Consider the following 17013-nt stretch of genomic DNA (forward strand, 5'->3'; position numbering starts at 1 on the left):
TGTGGTTGGAACAACTGGCCAGGTTTCCACATTCAAATCAAAACGCTGACCTGAGAGAAAGCCCCCTGTGTCCTCCTGTGGTGGCCCTGCCACTTGGCTTCCACCGTGTCTACAACAACGTCTGACCCAGGTTATCATCATTGACAAAACCTGCCTCATACCTTAGCTGCAAGGGAAGCCCAGTCAGTTCACTTTCTACCACGTGGGGCATATTTCCTACCCACAAATCCCATAACATGTGGGTCCTGTCCAAATATCAGAAGAAGAGTGAAATTAGTGAGCGACAAGTAAATGGTAACTCTCTGATCGAATATTCATTTTGCTAATTTTGAATCCTAATGATCCCATATTAACAGGGTTCTGTAGGGGCTCCAAGAAGCTCCTGAGTAAATGGATGTGAAAGAGAAGACCTTGTTTTTTCGTGAACCTTCTGAAGTCTCCTTACATGTAATGATCATCGGCTTGTTCTCAGAATTGTTGCCGTGAAAAACACGTCATTTATTCTGGCATCATGAAGATAAACAATCTGTTTGGACATTTTTTTCCTGCAAAAAGTTGTATGTTGGTTATTCTAAGATCATTTCAGGAAATTAACGCCCGACAAAACAAAATCAACATTAACTCTTGACTAGGGATCAATCCAATGAGAAATCACTGAGTAGCCCTTATGATTTCACTTTCCCGAAACACACATTTTTTCAAAGGAAAAACAAATAAAGAAAAACCTCAAAGACATGCTCTAGTGATTGCAATGTTTGCCCGGAGTTGACAATCACTACGGGAGGGGGTAGAATGTCAAGGTCTTAAACAGCCAATGAAATTCAGGAACAGCTTATCATTGCTTCTTGCCTCCCGTCCCACTTCTCTTCACGAGGCCACCACCGCTAGACTCATACTCAACACTGCGTCTTCCTTCAGCATCGATATCACAAACCCTGGTGCCACAGGAAGTAGCCTATCTGCTTTGAAAACTTTCAGTCGAAGTTATCTCAGAGAGAGTCTCACTGTGAGGGAAGATCTATGCCCCAGTCCTTTGATTTGAGCGATGCTCTGCAGGGCCACATGGTTCCTTGGCCCCACTAAAAAACAAATTCAACCAAACAAACAAAGACTAGGTGCCATCAAGTTCACTCTGACACCTAGTGACCCTCTAGAATGGAGCAGAACGATCCCTGTGGGTTTCTCAGGCTGTAACTCTATGGGAGCAGAAAGCCTCATCTTTCTCCCAGGGAGCAGCTAGTAGGTTTGAACTGCTGACCTGGTGGTTAACTGCCCAACTTGTAACTCACCTTACCACCAGGGCTCCTTCACTTATCACAAGGAAATCACTATAAAAGTCAGCCACCTGAGACACCCTCACTCCTGGTAATGTCAAACACGGTGAATCAGGCAAGACCTCCCACAGGCAATGACATGACTACAGATGTTGAACAAGTACCAAAGTCATTATGCTGGCATTGAAGACTAGCATCAACAAAATTGAGAATACCTGGTTTTAGCCATTAAACAAGGAAAAAAAGAAAGATAATAAACATAACTGAAATTGACAACTCCACGAATAGTTCTAACCATAGATTACCCACATTAGTGAACTGGTAGCTCTGTCAGGGGTAGAAGAAATCCAGGATTCAAAGCAATAAGAAACTGGGCACATCATCAATTTTCAGGAGCCATGGTGGAAGTTAGACAGTACTGAGTTAGTTAGTGTGTTGTGCCAATCTGGCTGATAAACACATGTGGGGTTAATTGAAGGATAGAGGGATACATGATTCACTGAGCCTTGCCTTTTGAGTGGTCGGACCAGGTGCATCTTCCCTAGCCAGTTCCCTGCTTTAGCTGGCAAGGCTCACTTCCTGCAAGACATCCCTGAGAAGCTGCATGGACCTACCCCAATGCAGCCCTGGATGCTGGAGCACCTGTGTGAGGACCCCAGCGCTGAGATGTTTACAAATTTACTGACTCAGCTTTCCACCTGTAGTCAGCATCATTGCGTCTGTTTTGTGAGATGGAGGACGACTTTGTGGATTGGTGTCGGACATATGGGTTAATGTTGGACTTGTGAGCTTGGGCAGCACTGGGTTCGGATGTTTTCTTGATGTGCACTTAACCTTTATATAAAACTCTCTTTTACACGTGAGTTTCTGTGGATTTGTTTCTTTAAAATACCCAGACTAGCACAGATACATGACGAAGACAGAAGAGAAAGAACAAACAGAATTATGCTTGGAAGATGCAAAGGTGAATGGTTTTACTAAACTGAAGGTATCAAGCCATAGAATCAAAGCACACCAAAACACCCCAGGAGAGAGGAGAATGGAAACACGGGATTGATAGTTATCACTAAAAGACAAAGAAGCTTAGAGCAGCCAAAGCAAAACAGACTGATCATTTTGAAAGGGCAGCAATAAAACTGACTGCTACCTTCTCCATGCAAATGAGGTAGAAGACTAATTTCTTTCCCAAGGCTTGGGTGGGGGTGGGGTGGGGTGGGGAAGACTTACATAGTCAAACTGGAAAACCTAAAACTCCCTATCATCAAACTGGTCCCCTCTCACAGTAACCCTATACAGAAAGGCAGTGCTGCTTCTGTGGGTTTCAGAGACTGTAACCATTTATGGGAGTAGAAAGCCTCTTATCCACGGGAGCAGCTACTAGTTTCAAATGGCTGCAACACACCGATTATTTCGTATTTCTTTACTGGATGGCAATGGTACTCCACTGAGACCCATGTGGGAAACTAAAATGAACCAGAGCATGTGTGATCATGAGGTGTTGGTGGGATCAGGTATCAAAGACCCAGAACAAAAAATTCATATCAGTGTGAAGGAGGGGGAGTGTGGAGTGAAGACCCAAAGTCCATCTGTAGACATATGGACATGCCCTTACAGAAGGGTCACCAGGAAGAGACAAGCCAGTCAGGGTGCAGTTTAGCACTGATGAGACATACAATTTTCCTCTAGTTTTTTTAATGCTTCCTCCTCCCCACTATCATGACCCTAATTCTATCTTACAAATCGACTAGACTACAGCATGTGTACGAGTTCACCTAAGAGCTGGACATACAGGAAATCCAAGACAGATATACCACTCAGAACAAATACTGAGAGTAGCAAAAGCAGGAGGTAAGAGGAAGGTTGGGAATGAAAGGGGGACCTATCACAATGATCTACACATAATCCCCTCCCAGGGGGAGGGACAACAGAAAGTGGGTGAGGGGAGACAAAGGCCAATGTAAGACATGAAAATATATATATATAAATTATCAAGGGTTCATGAAGGAGGGAGGGGGAAAACGAGGAGCTGATACCAAGGGCTCAAGTAAAAAGAAAGTGTTTTGAAAATGATGATAGCAACAAATGTGTAAATGTGCTCGACAAAATGGGTGGATATATGGATTGTGATGAGAGTTGTACGAGCCCCAATAAAATGATTAAAAACAAAAGCAAACAAAAAAATGGACCAGAGCTCACACTCCCTGCAGAGTCAAGGATGAAAAGCCCACGCAGAATGTGAGCAATTCTATCTGTGATTGCAGTATTCCATCATGACCGAGCACCAAAGGAAGCTTAACCGGAGATCAGCAGCGCATGAAACCCAAGTAGAGCCGCTGGAGACAACAACCCGTGCAATGAGTAACCTTCCCTATTTTAAATCGTGTTCAGTGTTATATATGTGGACAAGCAAGTGCCATGCCTACACACAGATTTGGTAACTGACAGTGATGATGAAAAGGAGGGAGAGTTAGAGCACACCAACCGCTGTAGAATGGCATCAATGGAAGTGAAATTGTATCCACTCAAAGTGAGCTGGAGGTTCCTCCTACTTTGGGCTTAATTTCCCTCAACAGCTCGCTCTTTCATCCAAACAACATCACCATCAGGAAGTGAAGGATCCAATTAGCTTTAGACCATATTATTGGCGGAGGGGAGGGGTGAGGGGGGGCGGAACGCTTTCTTTAGAGGACCCATGATCACACTTCATTTGTCTATCTAGACAACAAAGTGTTAGCTGTTGGAGACAGAACAGTTACTGTTAACACTCCAAAACCTAGATTGAACATGCCATCACTCACGCAGAACCTGCCTCTCGATCTCCAGCGGATTCATTTGACTTCTCTTGATCCTTACGTGTTTATGTGCAATTGTGGGCCAGCAGGGATTTTAATACGCATTCTCAACAATGCTGGGAGAAAAATTTCAGTTGGTTTGTGTGACGTATTTTTCTAAGTTGTCAAATGTATGGTGCACACGAACAAGCAGTTTGATAGTGCTACTAGTAACCCCCAACTCCCAACGTGGTACAGTCGGAGTCCTTTAAGATCAAGTCCAAGTGCCCCAGGAGATTTCCAAGGGTCACTGTTATGAAAGCTGGCAGCCACATCTTCCTCCACACGTGATTCTTAACCCAAGAACCCCCAAACTGCTGGCCACAAAGTCAATTCTGATTCACAGAGACCTTACAGGACACAACAGAAGTGGTCCTATAGGTTTATGAGACTCTACATTTTATGGGAGTACAAAGTCTCATCTTTATCCTGTGGGGTGGTGAGAACTTTCAAACTGCCAATCTTGGGGTTAGCAAACCCACATACAACCACTCCCTCATGTGATGATGAAGAAGTCCAAAATTTAACTAAACTTCAAAATGGTTATGTTCCCAGTAATTTTACTGTGAAAGCCGAAATAACAAAATAACTAAGTCTTTTGCAAATAACTCCAGTAATGTTACGGGAGATATCCCCTGTACCTATGTATAGATTACAGCCACCAGTGATGATCCCAAGAACACAAAGAGAATCATTTTCCTTATTTGATGGATTCTGTTCTCTGCTAATAACAAAACACCATGTCTTAGTCCATCCACTTGCAGGTTCAAGATGCCTGTTGAGGATTAGTGTTATAAGAAGGGGAAAAAATGAGTTGGAATAATCCTGCTCTGTATCTTCAAAGTAGTGGGGATTTATGCAGGAAGTTAATGAAAATGCTCTCTGCTCTGACTGCATCAGCCCTCTGGCCATGTTCTCGAATGCTGAGAGAACAAGCCATACTGTGAGCAAAGAGGTCCAAAAACTGTACAACAGAGTCCAACAAAATATAGTGTAGACCACTTTAATTTTTGTCTCATTCAACAGAAGTCCCTTTTCCCATAAAATTGTCTCTTTAAAATGTAGGCAATCTAGAGATGCTCTACAGGTGGTGGGAACATAGGTGCCTTTTATTTTGTTTGGATATATATTCCTATATATAATTTCTGAAATAAAATTTTGCTCATCATGTAATAATAAAATGCATGCTGTTTTTTCAATGAATGGATGAGATCTAGTCAATAAGATAAAAGGAACTGAGAGCCTTTGCAAAGAACTTGGCACACACATGATTGGGTAAAATCCTCGGAAATTTTCTCTGCGTAGAAACAATGTAAAAGTCCAACAATGTAATGCTTAAATGTCCTACTCAATGTATCCTTATCCCAGCACAGTTAGTCATTACTTGCCCAATAGCTTGAAAAAGGACCCACCAACGGCAACTACACAGACTTTGAAACTATTTCCATTTTCCTCTTTTGTATTTCTACTTATAGACAAGGATGGCAAGATTTCCTCTCCCCTCCCATGCACATGTTGACAGGAGAGATCAGTCCCTGGGAAAGAGCAACATGCTTGGTAAAGTAGAGGGGGAGCCAAAGAGCAGAAGACCATCAGAGATGGATTGACACAGTGGCTGCAACAGTGGGCTCAAACATCCCAATGATAAGGCCAAGGCCAGAACGGGCAGTGTCTTGTTCTGTTGTATATAGAGTACTTACAAGTTCAAACATGCCCCAGGGCACCTAACATCAACAATGATTTATGCTTTCTGAAAATATCAACCATTACCCTACCCATTTGAAAGACACTTATGGAAAGTTGGAAATAACATGGATCGGAGGATATCTGATGATCATGTTCCTACCTGCCATATTCACAATGGCTTCATTCTAACCACCCCCGTGTCTTTGAGTGATTTCCCCAAGACTTGAATACAATCTTTCACACCTGAGCAAATGAATACCATCTTTCAAGACTCACCTTACCAACAGTCATCTGCATATCTATCAGGAGAAAAATTGCGATTATGAGTCCCCATACTTCACCCAGATTTAAGAGTTCCTCACATGTATTATGATACTACCATTGATTGATTCAACAATCAAGCCAGAAATAGAGGTGTCCTGGGTTGAAACCCAGGGGGAAGAAAAGGCCAAGAGATAGGTACATCCCCAATGAAAGAGCAGACAAGTGAAGAATCTACTTAAAAAGGGAAAATCCAGAGAGATCATCAACTACTGGTTATAGCCCTCTGTACCCTTGTTTCCCTCCTGGCAAGGTTGGAACTCACATGTCTAGTACTAGGCCAAGGTACTATGAGAGGAAGTGGTTTAGGGATTCTTAGTGTTAATAACCCTGCCTAACAACACAGGCAGGAATACTCATACACCCACACACACTAGTTCACTTGCCTGATGAACATTAGGGATTCCGTAATCATTTATTGAATGTGCAAATTAAAAAACCACATCAATGTGTATTTATATGTATAACGGGACTTCGAAAAGTTAAAGGAAAAATGGAATCAAAAGAGAATTTTTGTTCACAAAAATTTGTTAAGTCCTCTTGTGTGTGTCTGCATACATATATATATTTATATACATACAATTTTATCATGTTTACATGTATGCAGAGAAGCACTGCTACAAAATCATAGCATCCATCATTAAACAAGACTGAGCATTGAGTTGGAAGAACAAACCTCCTTGGAGTGACTTTTCTGGCCATTTGATTTCGAGCACGTCTTCCTCACCAGCTCAGCTGATTATCGCTTGCCTGTCAAGACACTCCTATCAAGATGAGCCTTCTGGAACGCCACTAAAAGCACCATAACCACCCTTGCTTGGATGTAACTGGCCACCAGGTGCCCTTGGAAGCCACTGTTTGATTAGACCTTTTCTCTCTTCTTTTGTGAAGCAACTTCAGCAGACAAGGACAAGTGTGCAAGAGTGGCATAAGTTGTCTGCAGCCACCCACTGACGTATCTGCCTGCAGAGGCATGTTCAAGGTTTTGTTTGGACTAACACCATGCCTCTGAACTGCAACCCCAGCAGCAAGCCCTTTGGAGTGACCGCAGTCTACCTTGGGATTAATGATTTTGTAAGTATATAAAGACCAAGAAAATCCATAAAAGAAAACTGATCACTGATCCAAGACAAATTCGAAGCTGATATTCTTTAACACGGTAAACTTCTTCGTGGAGCCCTGGTGGTGCACTGGTTAAGTTCCCAGTTGCTAATGCCAAAGCAGGTGGGAGACAGATACAGGAATCTGCTCTGAAAAGATTACAATCTTGGAAACCCTATAAGGGGCAACAGGTTTGGCCATTTTCATTCATCATTTGTTAAACAATTAACATCCCTAAAAGGTTGGCTTATGGACAACACTCAACAGACTCATAAAATGTGTGGGAAAGCCCTGTCTGACCATTTACCTTAGAAACACTCCAACTGGGGGTCTGACCCAGCACTTTCATTATGACTGGGGGTAGATGGGATTTGGTTTGGTGGGTCCTTATGAGCGGGCTTGGTTTAAACTTGGCCCTGACACAACATCACACTACACACTGGTTAGTGATGAAGAAAGACCCCTAGGGATGCTTCATCCTCATGATCCTCAAGGCAAGGAGCGTGGCCTCCTGGCCTCCAGGCCTCTTTCCTCCCTCCCCCAACCACCCCCAACACTTTGAAAAGTCAATCGCCCCCAGGAGCAATTCTGCCCACGATCACGCTAATAGCAATACATATATAAAAATCATTTTGGTTTATTTCATTTGAGACATAAACCTTAAAATGTCATCGACTGTTTGGATCAAAAATAACATTTGGGGCAGTTCATAGTGGAACAATTACTAAAACAATAAATTATGTTTAGGTACATTATGTGATGAGTTTGGGGTATGAGTATATCTTATTTTTTTCTAAAGGCACATAATTTTACAAAAAGCAGTGCTAGTCTATCTGTGCACTGTGCTAAGGGAGCCACGTAGCATCTAAATCCACAGAGCAGTCCCTCGACCTTTGGCCATTTGAATTCACCCTCTTCTGAAGAGTTGACTATTCCAAACAGGAGAGTGTTCACAGTTGGCTGTGGTTGTTCTTTAATACATTATCTTCCCCACAACAGTCAAGGTGAATCTACTATGCTGACTTTCTATCAAAGCACAGCACATGTGTTTCAAGATCGCTCTTACAAATTGCCATTTCTGGAGTGGGAAAAAAAAAGCCACAGACAAAAGCCATTGATCAGCACAAAAGCAAGCTTTTCCCATTCAAAAGCAAGCTTTTCCCATTCCTGTGGAAACTGCCCTGTAAACGGTGTAGCCCTGCACATGGAATCTAGGCAAAACCTCATCGCAAGTGTAGACAAATTATTTCCAATTCAGCGAAAACAATGCTATGAAAATGACATTTTAAAGGCGCTCAATGCCAAGGTTATCCAAGACACATTCAATGTCTTCTCACTCCTAATTAGTCTTCATATTTGGCTTCTTCTATTTGATCAAATCCTGGAAAGCTAACGCAGGGGGGGGGGGCATCCAACTGACACCATCACCACGGACACCACCACTCCAACCCAGCCCCCACCCCTCAGCTGAATGGGTAGGACAGAGGTTGTCGGTTGACTGTCTGCGTCTCATTTCCAGGCACAGGGTTTTTTTTCTGGAAGCAAGCACGCCCGCACACACACACACACATGCCTCCTCCGGGGAGTAAATCACCCATTAGCTTATTAACCTCAGAGGCATCAGATGCAGCTGGGGTTTCAAGGAGACAGAGGGCCCAAAGGAGGGCAAGAGCCCTGCGCAGTGCAAGGTTTGCCAAAGGGCAAATCGGGCTGAGGAGTCTAGCCTGGGATCCTGAGCTGCGCCCCTTTCCTGGCTGACAACTGTCTGGATGACAATTTTGAGCACTGCGTCCCAGCACATGAGTGTGTGAACCAAGGGCAGCTCCGCACGTGGTCCTTCCTTCTCCCTCCTAATGCAAACCTGGCACTTTCAGATCTCCCTGAGTGAAGCCGTGATGCCTCTGTGCTCTCCTGTCCTGGAAGGATGCACAGGGGCACACCGGACTACAGGCTCGGAGGTGAGATGTTAACCAGCTCCCATTCCTGTCTTGCAGCCACTCAGCATCCTTCCTGGGCGAAGTTCAAGGATGTTCCTTGATCTCTCAAAGGAAAAACTAACCGTAGCTACTGACAAACCAAGTCTGTGGACCCCGCGTTTCCTCCCCCACACCATACCCTGGAATCGCAACTTAGAATACAGCCACTTCTGGGGGATGGGGGTCTTCCCTGTTTCCTTCTATGGAAACATGGCAACATTCCCTTTCCCTGGCCTCATCTCTCCAAGTGGGGCTATCTACCCTTTCCTCAGGGGGTGCTGGTCCCTTGCTCTAGGACTCCTGAGTTTCACAGAAGGAGAATCCTGAGGGCAGTAGCTCAGTGACAGCTAGGACTCCGGAAACACACACATACACACACACACACACCACCACCACCACCACCACCACCACCACCACCACCACACCACACCACCCCTACGCCCATAGAGAATCTCCTTTTCTGCTTACAGGATCAGCTTGGTTAGTGGGTCTCAGGTGCCCATCTGAGAGGCCAGGTGTTCTCGGGGCTCCACCGCCTGGCCATCCTCTTCCAGTACACACTCAGGTTGTCAGGGACCCTCTTCGCTTCTTTTTACCTCCCTGTCTGCTCCCTAGACAAGTTTAGAACCTGGATGGCCATTGCGTCCCTCCTGGTCAAGCCCACCTGCTCTCAAACAGGCTGGACACTGAGGGTTCCAGAAACTTTGTGCCGCGTCCTCGGTGCGTCCGCGAGCACACCTGCAGGTGCACACCTGCGTGCACATGGGTGATGCACACTCATTTCAAGGGACCCACCAGCAGGCAAGGCTCAGGGCACAAGGAAGTCTTTCTTCACTGCTGGCGGGGAAGTGCGATGCCAGGAGAGCCACCAATGGGAATTTCCAAATGGGCTGGTGAAGCCTTTCGTAGAAATGGTGCTTCTAAGACGCCCCAGCTTGCAGCCGCTCACTGCCCCTGAAGCGCCTCCACAGCAGGCACCCACTTTCCAGAAGAGACTGGTGTAAATCCCCCAGGCATATTCCGTCTGGCATTGCCAGTCCGCCTTGTCCCTTGGACTTCCTAGTCCAAGTACAGAGCAGGCGGCTCCTGGAGGGGACCTAGCCACTCGCTGTGACCCTGCCAGGCCCAAGAGCCCAAAAGGAAGTGGGGCGTCCCCGCCCAAACCCAAAGCCCCCAGAAACAGCGGTGCCCCATCCCTGTCCCAGATCCCCCGCATCCTATTCCTGGATCTTCCAGCCAGAGCGGCGCCCCATTCAGTACCCAGAACCTCCAGGCAGGTGCAGCACCCACACCCCGGTCCCTGGAGACCCCTCCCCCCACCGGCAGGAGCGGCGCCCCCAGCGCGGCCCCAAAGCCCCCCAAGCAGGTGCAGCGCCCCTACTCTGGCCGAGCAACAAGCGGGCTGGCGCGGGCGACCGCTCCCTCCCGCCCGGGCCCGGCGCGTGCCACTGCTCCCCGCCGCCAGCCGCGCCGAGGCGCCCTGGAAGGAGACCGCTGGGCGCCACTCACCCCCAGCTTCCTGCTGCGGAGCTTCACGTAGCCCTGCTTGACTATGTCGTTAAAGTTGGAGGCCATGGCCGGCGCCGGCGGGCTGCTGCGCCCCAGCAGCGTCCTCGAGCCCCAGCCCCAGCCGCGTCCGCCAGCCGCCCCGGGACTCGCGCCGCCGCCGTGCTCTGCGAGTGCCCGCCGGGGCCGCGGGTGGCAGGGCCGCGTCGGCGGAGAGCGGATCCGGCCGGTCTAGGAGCAGCGCCGTCCTCGGCGCCGCTCGCACCTTCGCCCCCGCGCGCCTAGCGCCGCGGCCCGCGCCCGCCGCCCCCGGCTGCACCCCCGGCGGCGCCCGCTCGGCTAGAGGCTCCCCGGCGCACGGCTTGGCGCTCGGCGCTCGGCGCTTGGCGCGGGCGGGGCGGGGCGGGGCGGACCGAGCGGCGCCCCCACCCCCAGGCCCGCGGCCGCCGGGCTGGGGGCTGCTCGCCGAGCGCGCCGGGCCCGGCCTCCCTGCGCGCAGGACCCCTCTGGAGAGGGCGCGCTGCGCTCTGAGACCCCCGGGCAGAGGCCGAGGGCAGAGCTGAGCAGAGGAGAGCCTTTATTTCAGTGACCGTGGGCACGGCGCATTTTATTCGCAGAAGCGCGGCCGCTCTTGGATCTGCCTGGTTAGGAACTGGCATCGGAGCCGAGCCCTGCCGGGCGAACACAAAGAGACCAACCGTGCGCATGTGTCCAATCCCTGGCTGCCAGGCCCGCGCGGGCCGGGCGGCCAAGCCCTCGCCTCCCAGGCTGCTGGAGCCCCTGGGGCTGGATGCCTGTGTGTGTTCGCGTCCTCCCTGCCCCAAAGTGCCTAGTGGGTTTTCATCTTCTGGGAGATGGAGACCAGGGGCAGGACTGCTCCGTGGGCACGGTTTCCTGAGCTCTGCAACTTGAGGAAACAAAAGAAGGAGCAACTTTCTCTCCCCTTGGTGTAGGACAGCCTGGCATTTAGAAGTAGCCTTTTCCTTTTGGTAAAGGACTTTTCTTTTTCATAGTTTTTATCATTTTTATAAGAGTCTAGGGAGATGGGGCGTTTGGAATGATGGCTGGAGACTGTATATGGATTTGTGCTGGAGGCAAGAACATTTAGTACCCAGTAGCAAATGATGTTCCCAATTAGGAAATAGATTATACAGGCAGATATATATTCAAGTTTCAATGGCTATTCATATTTATAAAGAACTTACATTCAGTAGAAGCTCAAAAGCTCGTGTTTATTTCTGCGTGTTCTAATAAACAGAAATTTGCCATGTTCTCAGTTAAAATTTCACCTATGAAATCAGGCCCACTGCAATCCAACTTATAGTGACCCTATATAGGATTTTTGATTTTGTAAATATTGTCGGGAGCAGACAGCTGCGTTTTCCTATCAGGGAACAGCTGATTGGTTTAAACCATTGAACTTGCATGGGCAGTCCACACCTAGCCCCCGGCACCAGCCCTATTAGGAAGTCCTGAGAGGAAAAGCAAGTGAACTTGTGTGAGCTGAGGAATAAAACACTGCGATGCAAAGAAAAATGTCCCCGGCCCACAGCGGCATCCTCTTGGTAGTCTGTCACACCACCAGCAAGTCTCCCTGCAGGGCCCATAGAAGACAGTGGAGACTGGGCTCACAGTTCCTACTCAAGCCTGTCGGTGGCAAACACTCTCTCTGTGTCATGAACCCTTCTAAGTACTAGATGGCTCGAAGACTCAGCTCAACATGGCAAGATTCTTAGGGCCTTTTCTCAGAAATAAACTCCAATTCTGACCTTCCCAGGCAAGGAGCATCCATCCCATAGTACCTGCATGTGAGCCCCTGTCTCACTCAGTCCTTTTATCTCCATTTCTCCAGCAGTTTTCATTTCGGCTCTCTCTTACTAAGAAGCTGGTTTGCTATTTGATTGAACAATGATCTAGCTACTTCATCCTCTTTGCGATCACTTAAGTCAAGTGGATGTAGACTTGCCATATTAAGGCTGGCCAGAGACAGACATACTTTCAGATGTAATTTCATAACAGCAAGATTGGCTTGGGGTCTGCAATCATTTCCAGGACCACTAACTCCCACCCTCTTGTACAAAAATTTGTTTCCACAGTCAGTTGCCAGGTCTTGAACGCTGGAATTCCTTATGGTCTCGACAACTTCACTGCCTTTCATCATGCAGTCAGGTAGTAAGTGCCTTTGGCCTCCCATGACTTAATCTTTTATAGCTTGTATACCTGTGTTCATATACATATCTGCAGCACCCCAAGGCAATTTGATTATTCACCTGTAGTTCCTGTTTATTTTTTTTACATTTTCCATTACAGGTAGTTTCTTCCTCTTTCTTAAACCATGTCTCTGCCATTTCAAAACATGATGTTATTCATCATCCTGTAAAATTTCCCATTTCTGGAAATGGTCATCATTTAATGAATTGACTTATGAATCATATTTCCTATTAGCTCCTAGTATGACCTAGATGGTCAATTACATTCTATCCAACCCCCTACTCCCACAATCACACAAGAGCAATTCCTAAAAGATGGCCTTGGTGCTGCTCACACCAAAGAATCAAAGTACCTGTGGGTCCTATTAGTTAGAGCGCTCCAGTATGGTCAACCAGTTTTACCCAGTATAAAGTTCTCCATCAACCTTACACTAATGAGTTTTTAGTCACCATGGCAGTGGACAGGTGCCTATCTCATTAGGGAGAACTAACTTGGAATTTCCTACTTTGACCTTTTCGGGAAATGGCTAACTCTTATTTTCCTTAAGACAGAAACAAATTTGAAAAGGATCCACTTTCACTCATAAATGAATGGCTTGCTTTGAATTAGATTTCCATGTAAGAAATACATGGTGTTTAGTTTTCATTCTGAGTCCCCAGGGGCATTGGGAGAGGTTGGAGGGAGCATGGAAAAAGTTAAACATTCAGCTACAAGCCTAAAGGGTGATGATCTGAGCCCCTCAAGAGGGACTCTGAAGACAAGGCTGGCATCTGCTTCCGCAAGGGCACAGCATTACCCTGTGAGGCTGTTCTTCACTGCATAGATCACCTACTCACCATAGAATCTACTCAAGGGCAACGGATAACACCAACAACCTTTGTCAGTCATGTTTTGGAAATACTGAGTCGATAACCGCTGCTTTCTTTGGACAATCATCAACTAGAATTGGGCTTTGTACCCGTGATATGTTTAGGCTGTCACCATTATCCACTGCTGTTCTTTCTGTCTTTCAATGGCCAATGAGTAGAGAGCTTATTTAGAGGTCTGTGTTGTTTGAGATGTATTAACACATCAAAATTAAATAAACAAATACACTTTTCAAGAAGCCATCATTCTTGCTGGTGTTTGAAATATCCCATCTATGACCAGCAGGACTTGCCCCAAAATGACCCTTCTGTATTATATCCCTAAAGTTGTAAAAACTTCATTGTGATCAATCACACCCTTTCCCACATCCATTTCCAGTTTCAGACTAGGGTCTGCTATTTCTTCTAGGAAACTTTGTTGCTTTAAGTGAAAAATGAAATTTCATTTTTCCTAATATGGGTACTCAAGAAAGAGATGCGACTTTCTCTTCCCGGGAAGACAGATTTACAGTCTTGTTGGAGTCTACTAGACAGCAATAAGTTTGTTTTGCTTACTATATGTACCTACCACTCATCTGACAGCTTATTGGATTGGTGGCTTTCGGGTTTCTCTGATGCTAGAAGTTAAACCATGCACATTTCCAGTATCACCAGGGTCATCTGTGGTGGACAGGCTTCAGGCAAGCGTCCAGACAAAGACAAAGAAGAAAAGTCTGGTGATCTACTTCTGACAGCATTGTTGTTATTGCTTAGTGTTTTCAGGTTGCTTCTGACTCATAGCAACTCTGTGTACACCAGAGGGAGAACCTGCCCAGTCCTAGACCATCCTCATCACTGTTCCAACGTTGGAGCCCATTGTTGCAGCATCTTAATATGTCATTGTGGAGTGCCTCTTTTGGAGGATCAGCTACTTTCTCAAAAAAGGATTAATGCATTTGAATTATGGTGCTGGTGAAGAATATTGGAAGTACCATCAACTGCTAAAGGGAGAAATAAATCTGTCTTGGATAAAGTACAGCCAACATGTTCCTTAGAGGCAAGCATGGTGACACTCCGTCGGAGACAATTTGGACATGTTGTCAGGAGAGACTAGTCCCTATAGGACATCATGTTGGTAAAGAGGAGGTACAAGGAAAGAGAGGAAGGCCCCAATGGGCGCAAATAGAGGGACACGTGTGAGGACAGCACAGGGCCGGGCAATGTTTCCTTCTGGTATGCACAGGGCCACTAAGGCATGGAAATGACTAGGTGACCCCTAACCACCAGCACAACCACGACTTTACCAAGCATGACATCCTTCTCTATGGAAAAGTCCTTCCTGATAACACGTCCAAATTCATGAAAGTCATGCCACCCTTGCCTCTAAGAAGTGTTCTGACTGTATTCTTCAACAGTCCCTCTCAATCTCTGAGTGGTCCATAGTACACACTATAGTTTTCTCCAACACCAGAACCCAAAGGCACCCCTTCTGTTTTGATCTTCCTCATTCATTATCCATCTTTGCATGCACATGAGGTGATTGAAAGATGATGGTTTGGGTCAAGTGCACCTGAATCTTCAAAGTTTATCTTGATTTTTACACATTAAAGAGATCTTCTGCAGCAGATTTATCCAAATGCAATATATTGTTTGATTTCCTCTTGGGGCCTTGACAGTGGATCCAAGTAAAATGACATTACTGACGATTTCAATCTTTTTGATGCTTATCATGCTGGTGCTTATCTTTTCCCCTGTAGGTTGAGGTATAATCTTTCTATTCCTGTAGAGAGTTACAGTCTCAGAAATTCAGAGGCCATTCTCCCCTGTCCTATAGGGTTGCTAAGAGTCAGCCTCCTCTCGAAGGCAGTGAGCGGAGAATACACTCTGAAAGCTGTAGTCATGCTCTATATCTGTTAGGGCTTTAAATATTCTAGCTTCCATCCGCAAGGTTGTGATCATACAGAGAAAAATATTCAGACTTTAAAATGAACACTTCATGCTAGAATTAGTGATCTATTTTTCTAAATATTAAAAAAATGTGATGGTTAGAGGGGATTTTTGTTTGTATTTTGCAAACATGGCACCTGTAAGAAGATATGAGGTGGAGTATATAGCTTCATAATCAGGTTACAGCTGATGATGCCTTGTTGGGGGGTGGCCTTTTAATAAGAAAGACTGTCAGAAATTCTCTCTCTCTCTCTCTCCCTTCACCTTCCCTGCTTATGGGGGACCAGCATCCACAGTGAATGGGTCCAAGGGGCAATTGTATAATTGAAGGGCAAATGAAAGGAACATCAGACAAGGCATTCAAGGGCCCACCTCTTCCCCAGAGACCAGGACCAGAAAGAGAGGGAATGTGTTCTCTTAACGGCCTTATACAATCTTGAAATAGCAAGCCACACTCAAGCGTAACAGGAAGGGGTTGTACTAGAGGCATACACGTAACAAGAAGAGGACACGCCTAGGGCATACATGTGATAGGAAGGTCCATGCATAACAAGATGAGTAGGTTCTAGAGTCCAGATGGTAGCTTAACCTTGGTGATCTCTGAGCTGGCTCGACCTTAAGTGTCCTTGAGTTCTTCTCAGGCGGAACAATGTATGATCCTTGTTACAAGGGAGGGAGTGGACCAGACTTAGGGTGGGGTGGTCTGATTGCTTTGAAGGCAGATGGCCGCCAACTCTCAGGCAGATTGCCTTCCGGCAGTTAATCTGCAAACATATGGTAGCAACTATGTGCTCCCAAGCAACATCTTAAAATTGGCATGATTACTGGGGTTGGGGGAGGGGGCATTGTGAGAGAAACTTTTTAGTTAGGAGAATGCGAATGGGATACATCTCCAACTCCCGAGCTTGAAGAACCCCTTTACCAAAGTACACCTCCCATATGGGCATAGACAATATGTCCACATATGAGGGGCAACTCCCGCCTGCCCGCCCACCCCTCAAAAAAAAAAAACCCTGAAAAAAGCTCCACAGGGCGGAGTTTTGTAGTGTGCCTATTTCCCACTAGGCAAGAATCAAACAAACCACTCTGAGTTTGTGCACACAGTGACTTGGACTGGGAAGGTTCTCTCTGGTCACGGTGAATTTTTCATAAAAGCAGTTTCAATTGAACCACATTTTCTGTGATGGTAGATTTAAGAGAACAGCATGCGGCTGCGAAATTTTGTTTCCTGTTCAGGAAAACTATTGTGATGTTGAACACAGCTTGCAAGGGCAGAGCTATGGGGAAAACTCACATGTATGAGTGATTTTATCAT

The 17013-nt window shown here is 46.4% G+C and overlaps 1 protein-coding gene across 2 annotated transcripts in view; it reads right to left on the reverse strand.

Moving 5' to 3' along the window:
• DOK6 (docking protein 6) overlaps positions 1–11040 on the reverse strand; it is a 377410-nt gene extending 366370 nt beyond the window's left edge. For both annotated transcript variants that reach the window (XM_075532718.1, XM_075532717.1), the window contains exon 1: positions 10699–11040. In XM_075532718.1, coding sequence (XP_075388833.1) covers positions 10699–10764 — 66 coding nt within the window. In that variant the 5' untranslated portion in view covers positions 10765–11040. The remainder of the gene's footprint in view (positions 1–10698) is intronic.
• Positions 11041–17013: the final 5973 nt, after the last annotated feature.

This window comes from Tenrec ecaudatus, chromosome 15 (genome assembly GCF_050624435.1).
Source record: "Tenrec ecaudatus isolate mTenEca1 chromosome 15, mTenEca1.hap1, whole genome shotgun sequence".
Lineage (NCBI taxonomy): Eukaryota > Metazoa > Chordata > Mammalia > Afrosoricida > Tenrecidae > Tenrec > Tenrec ecaudatus.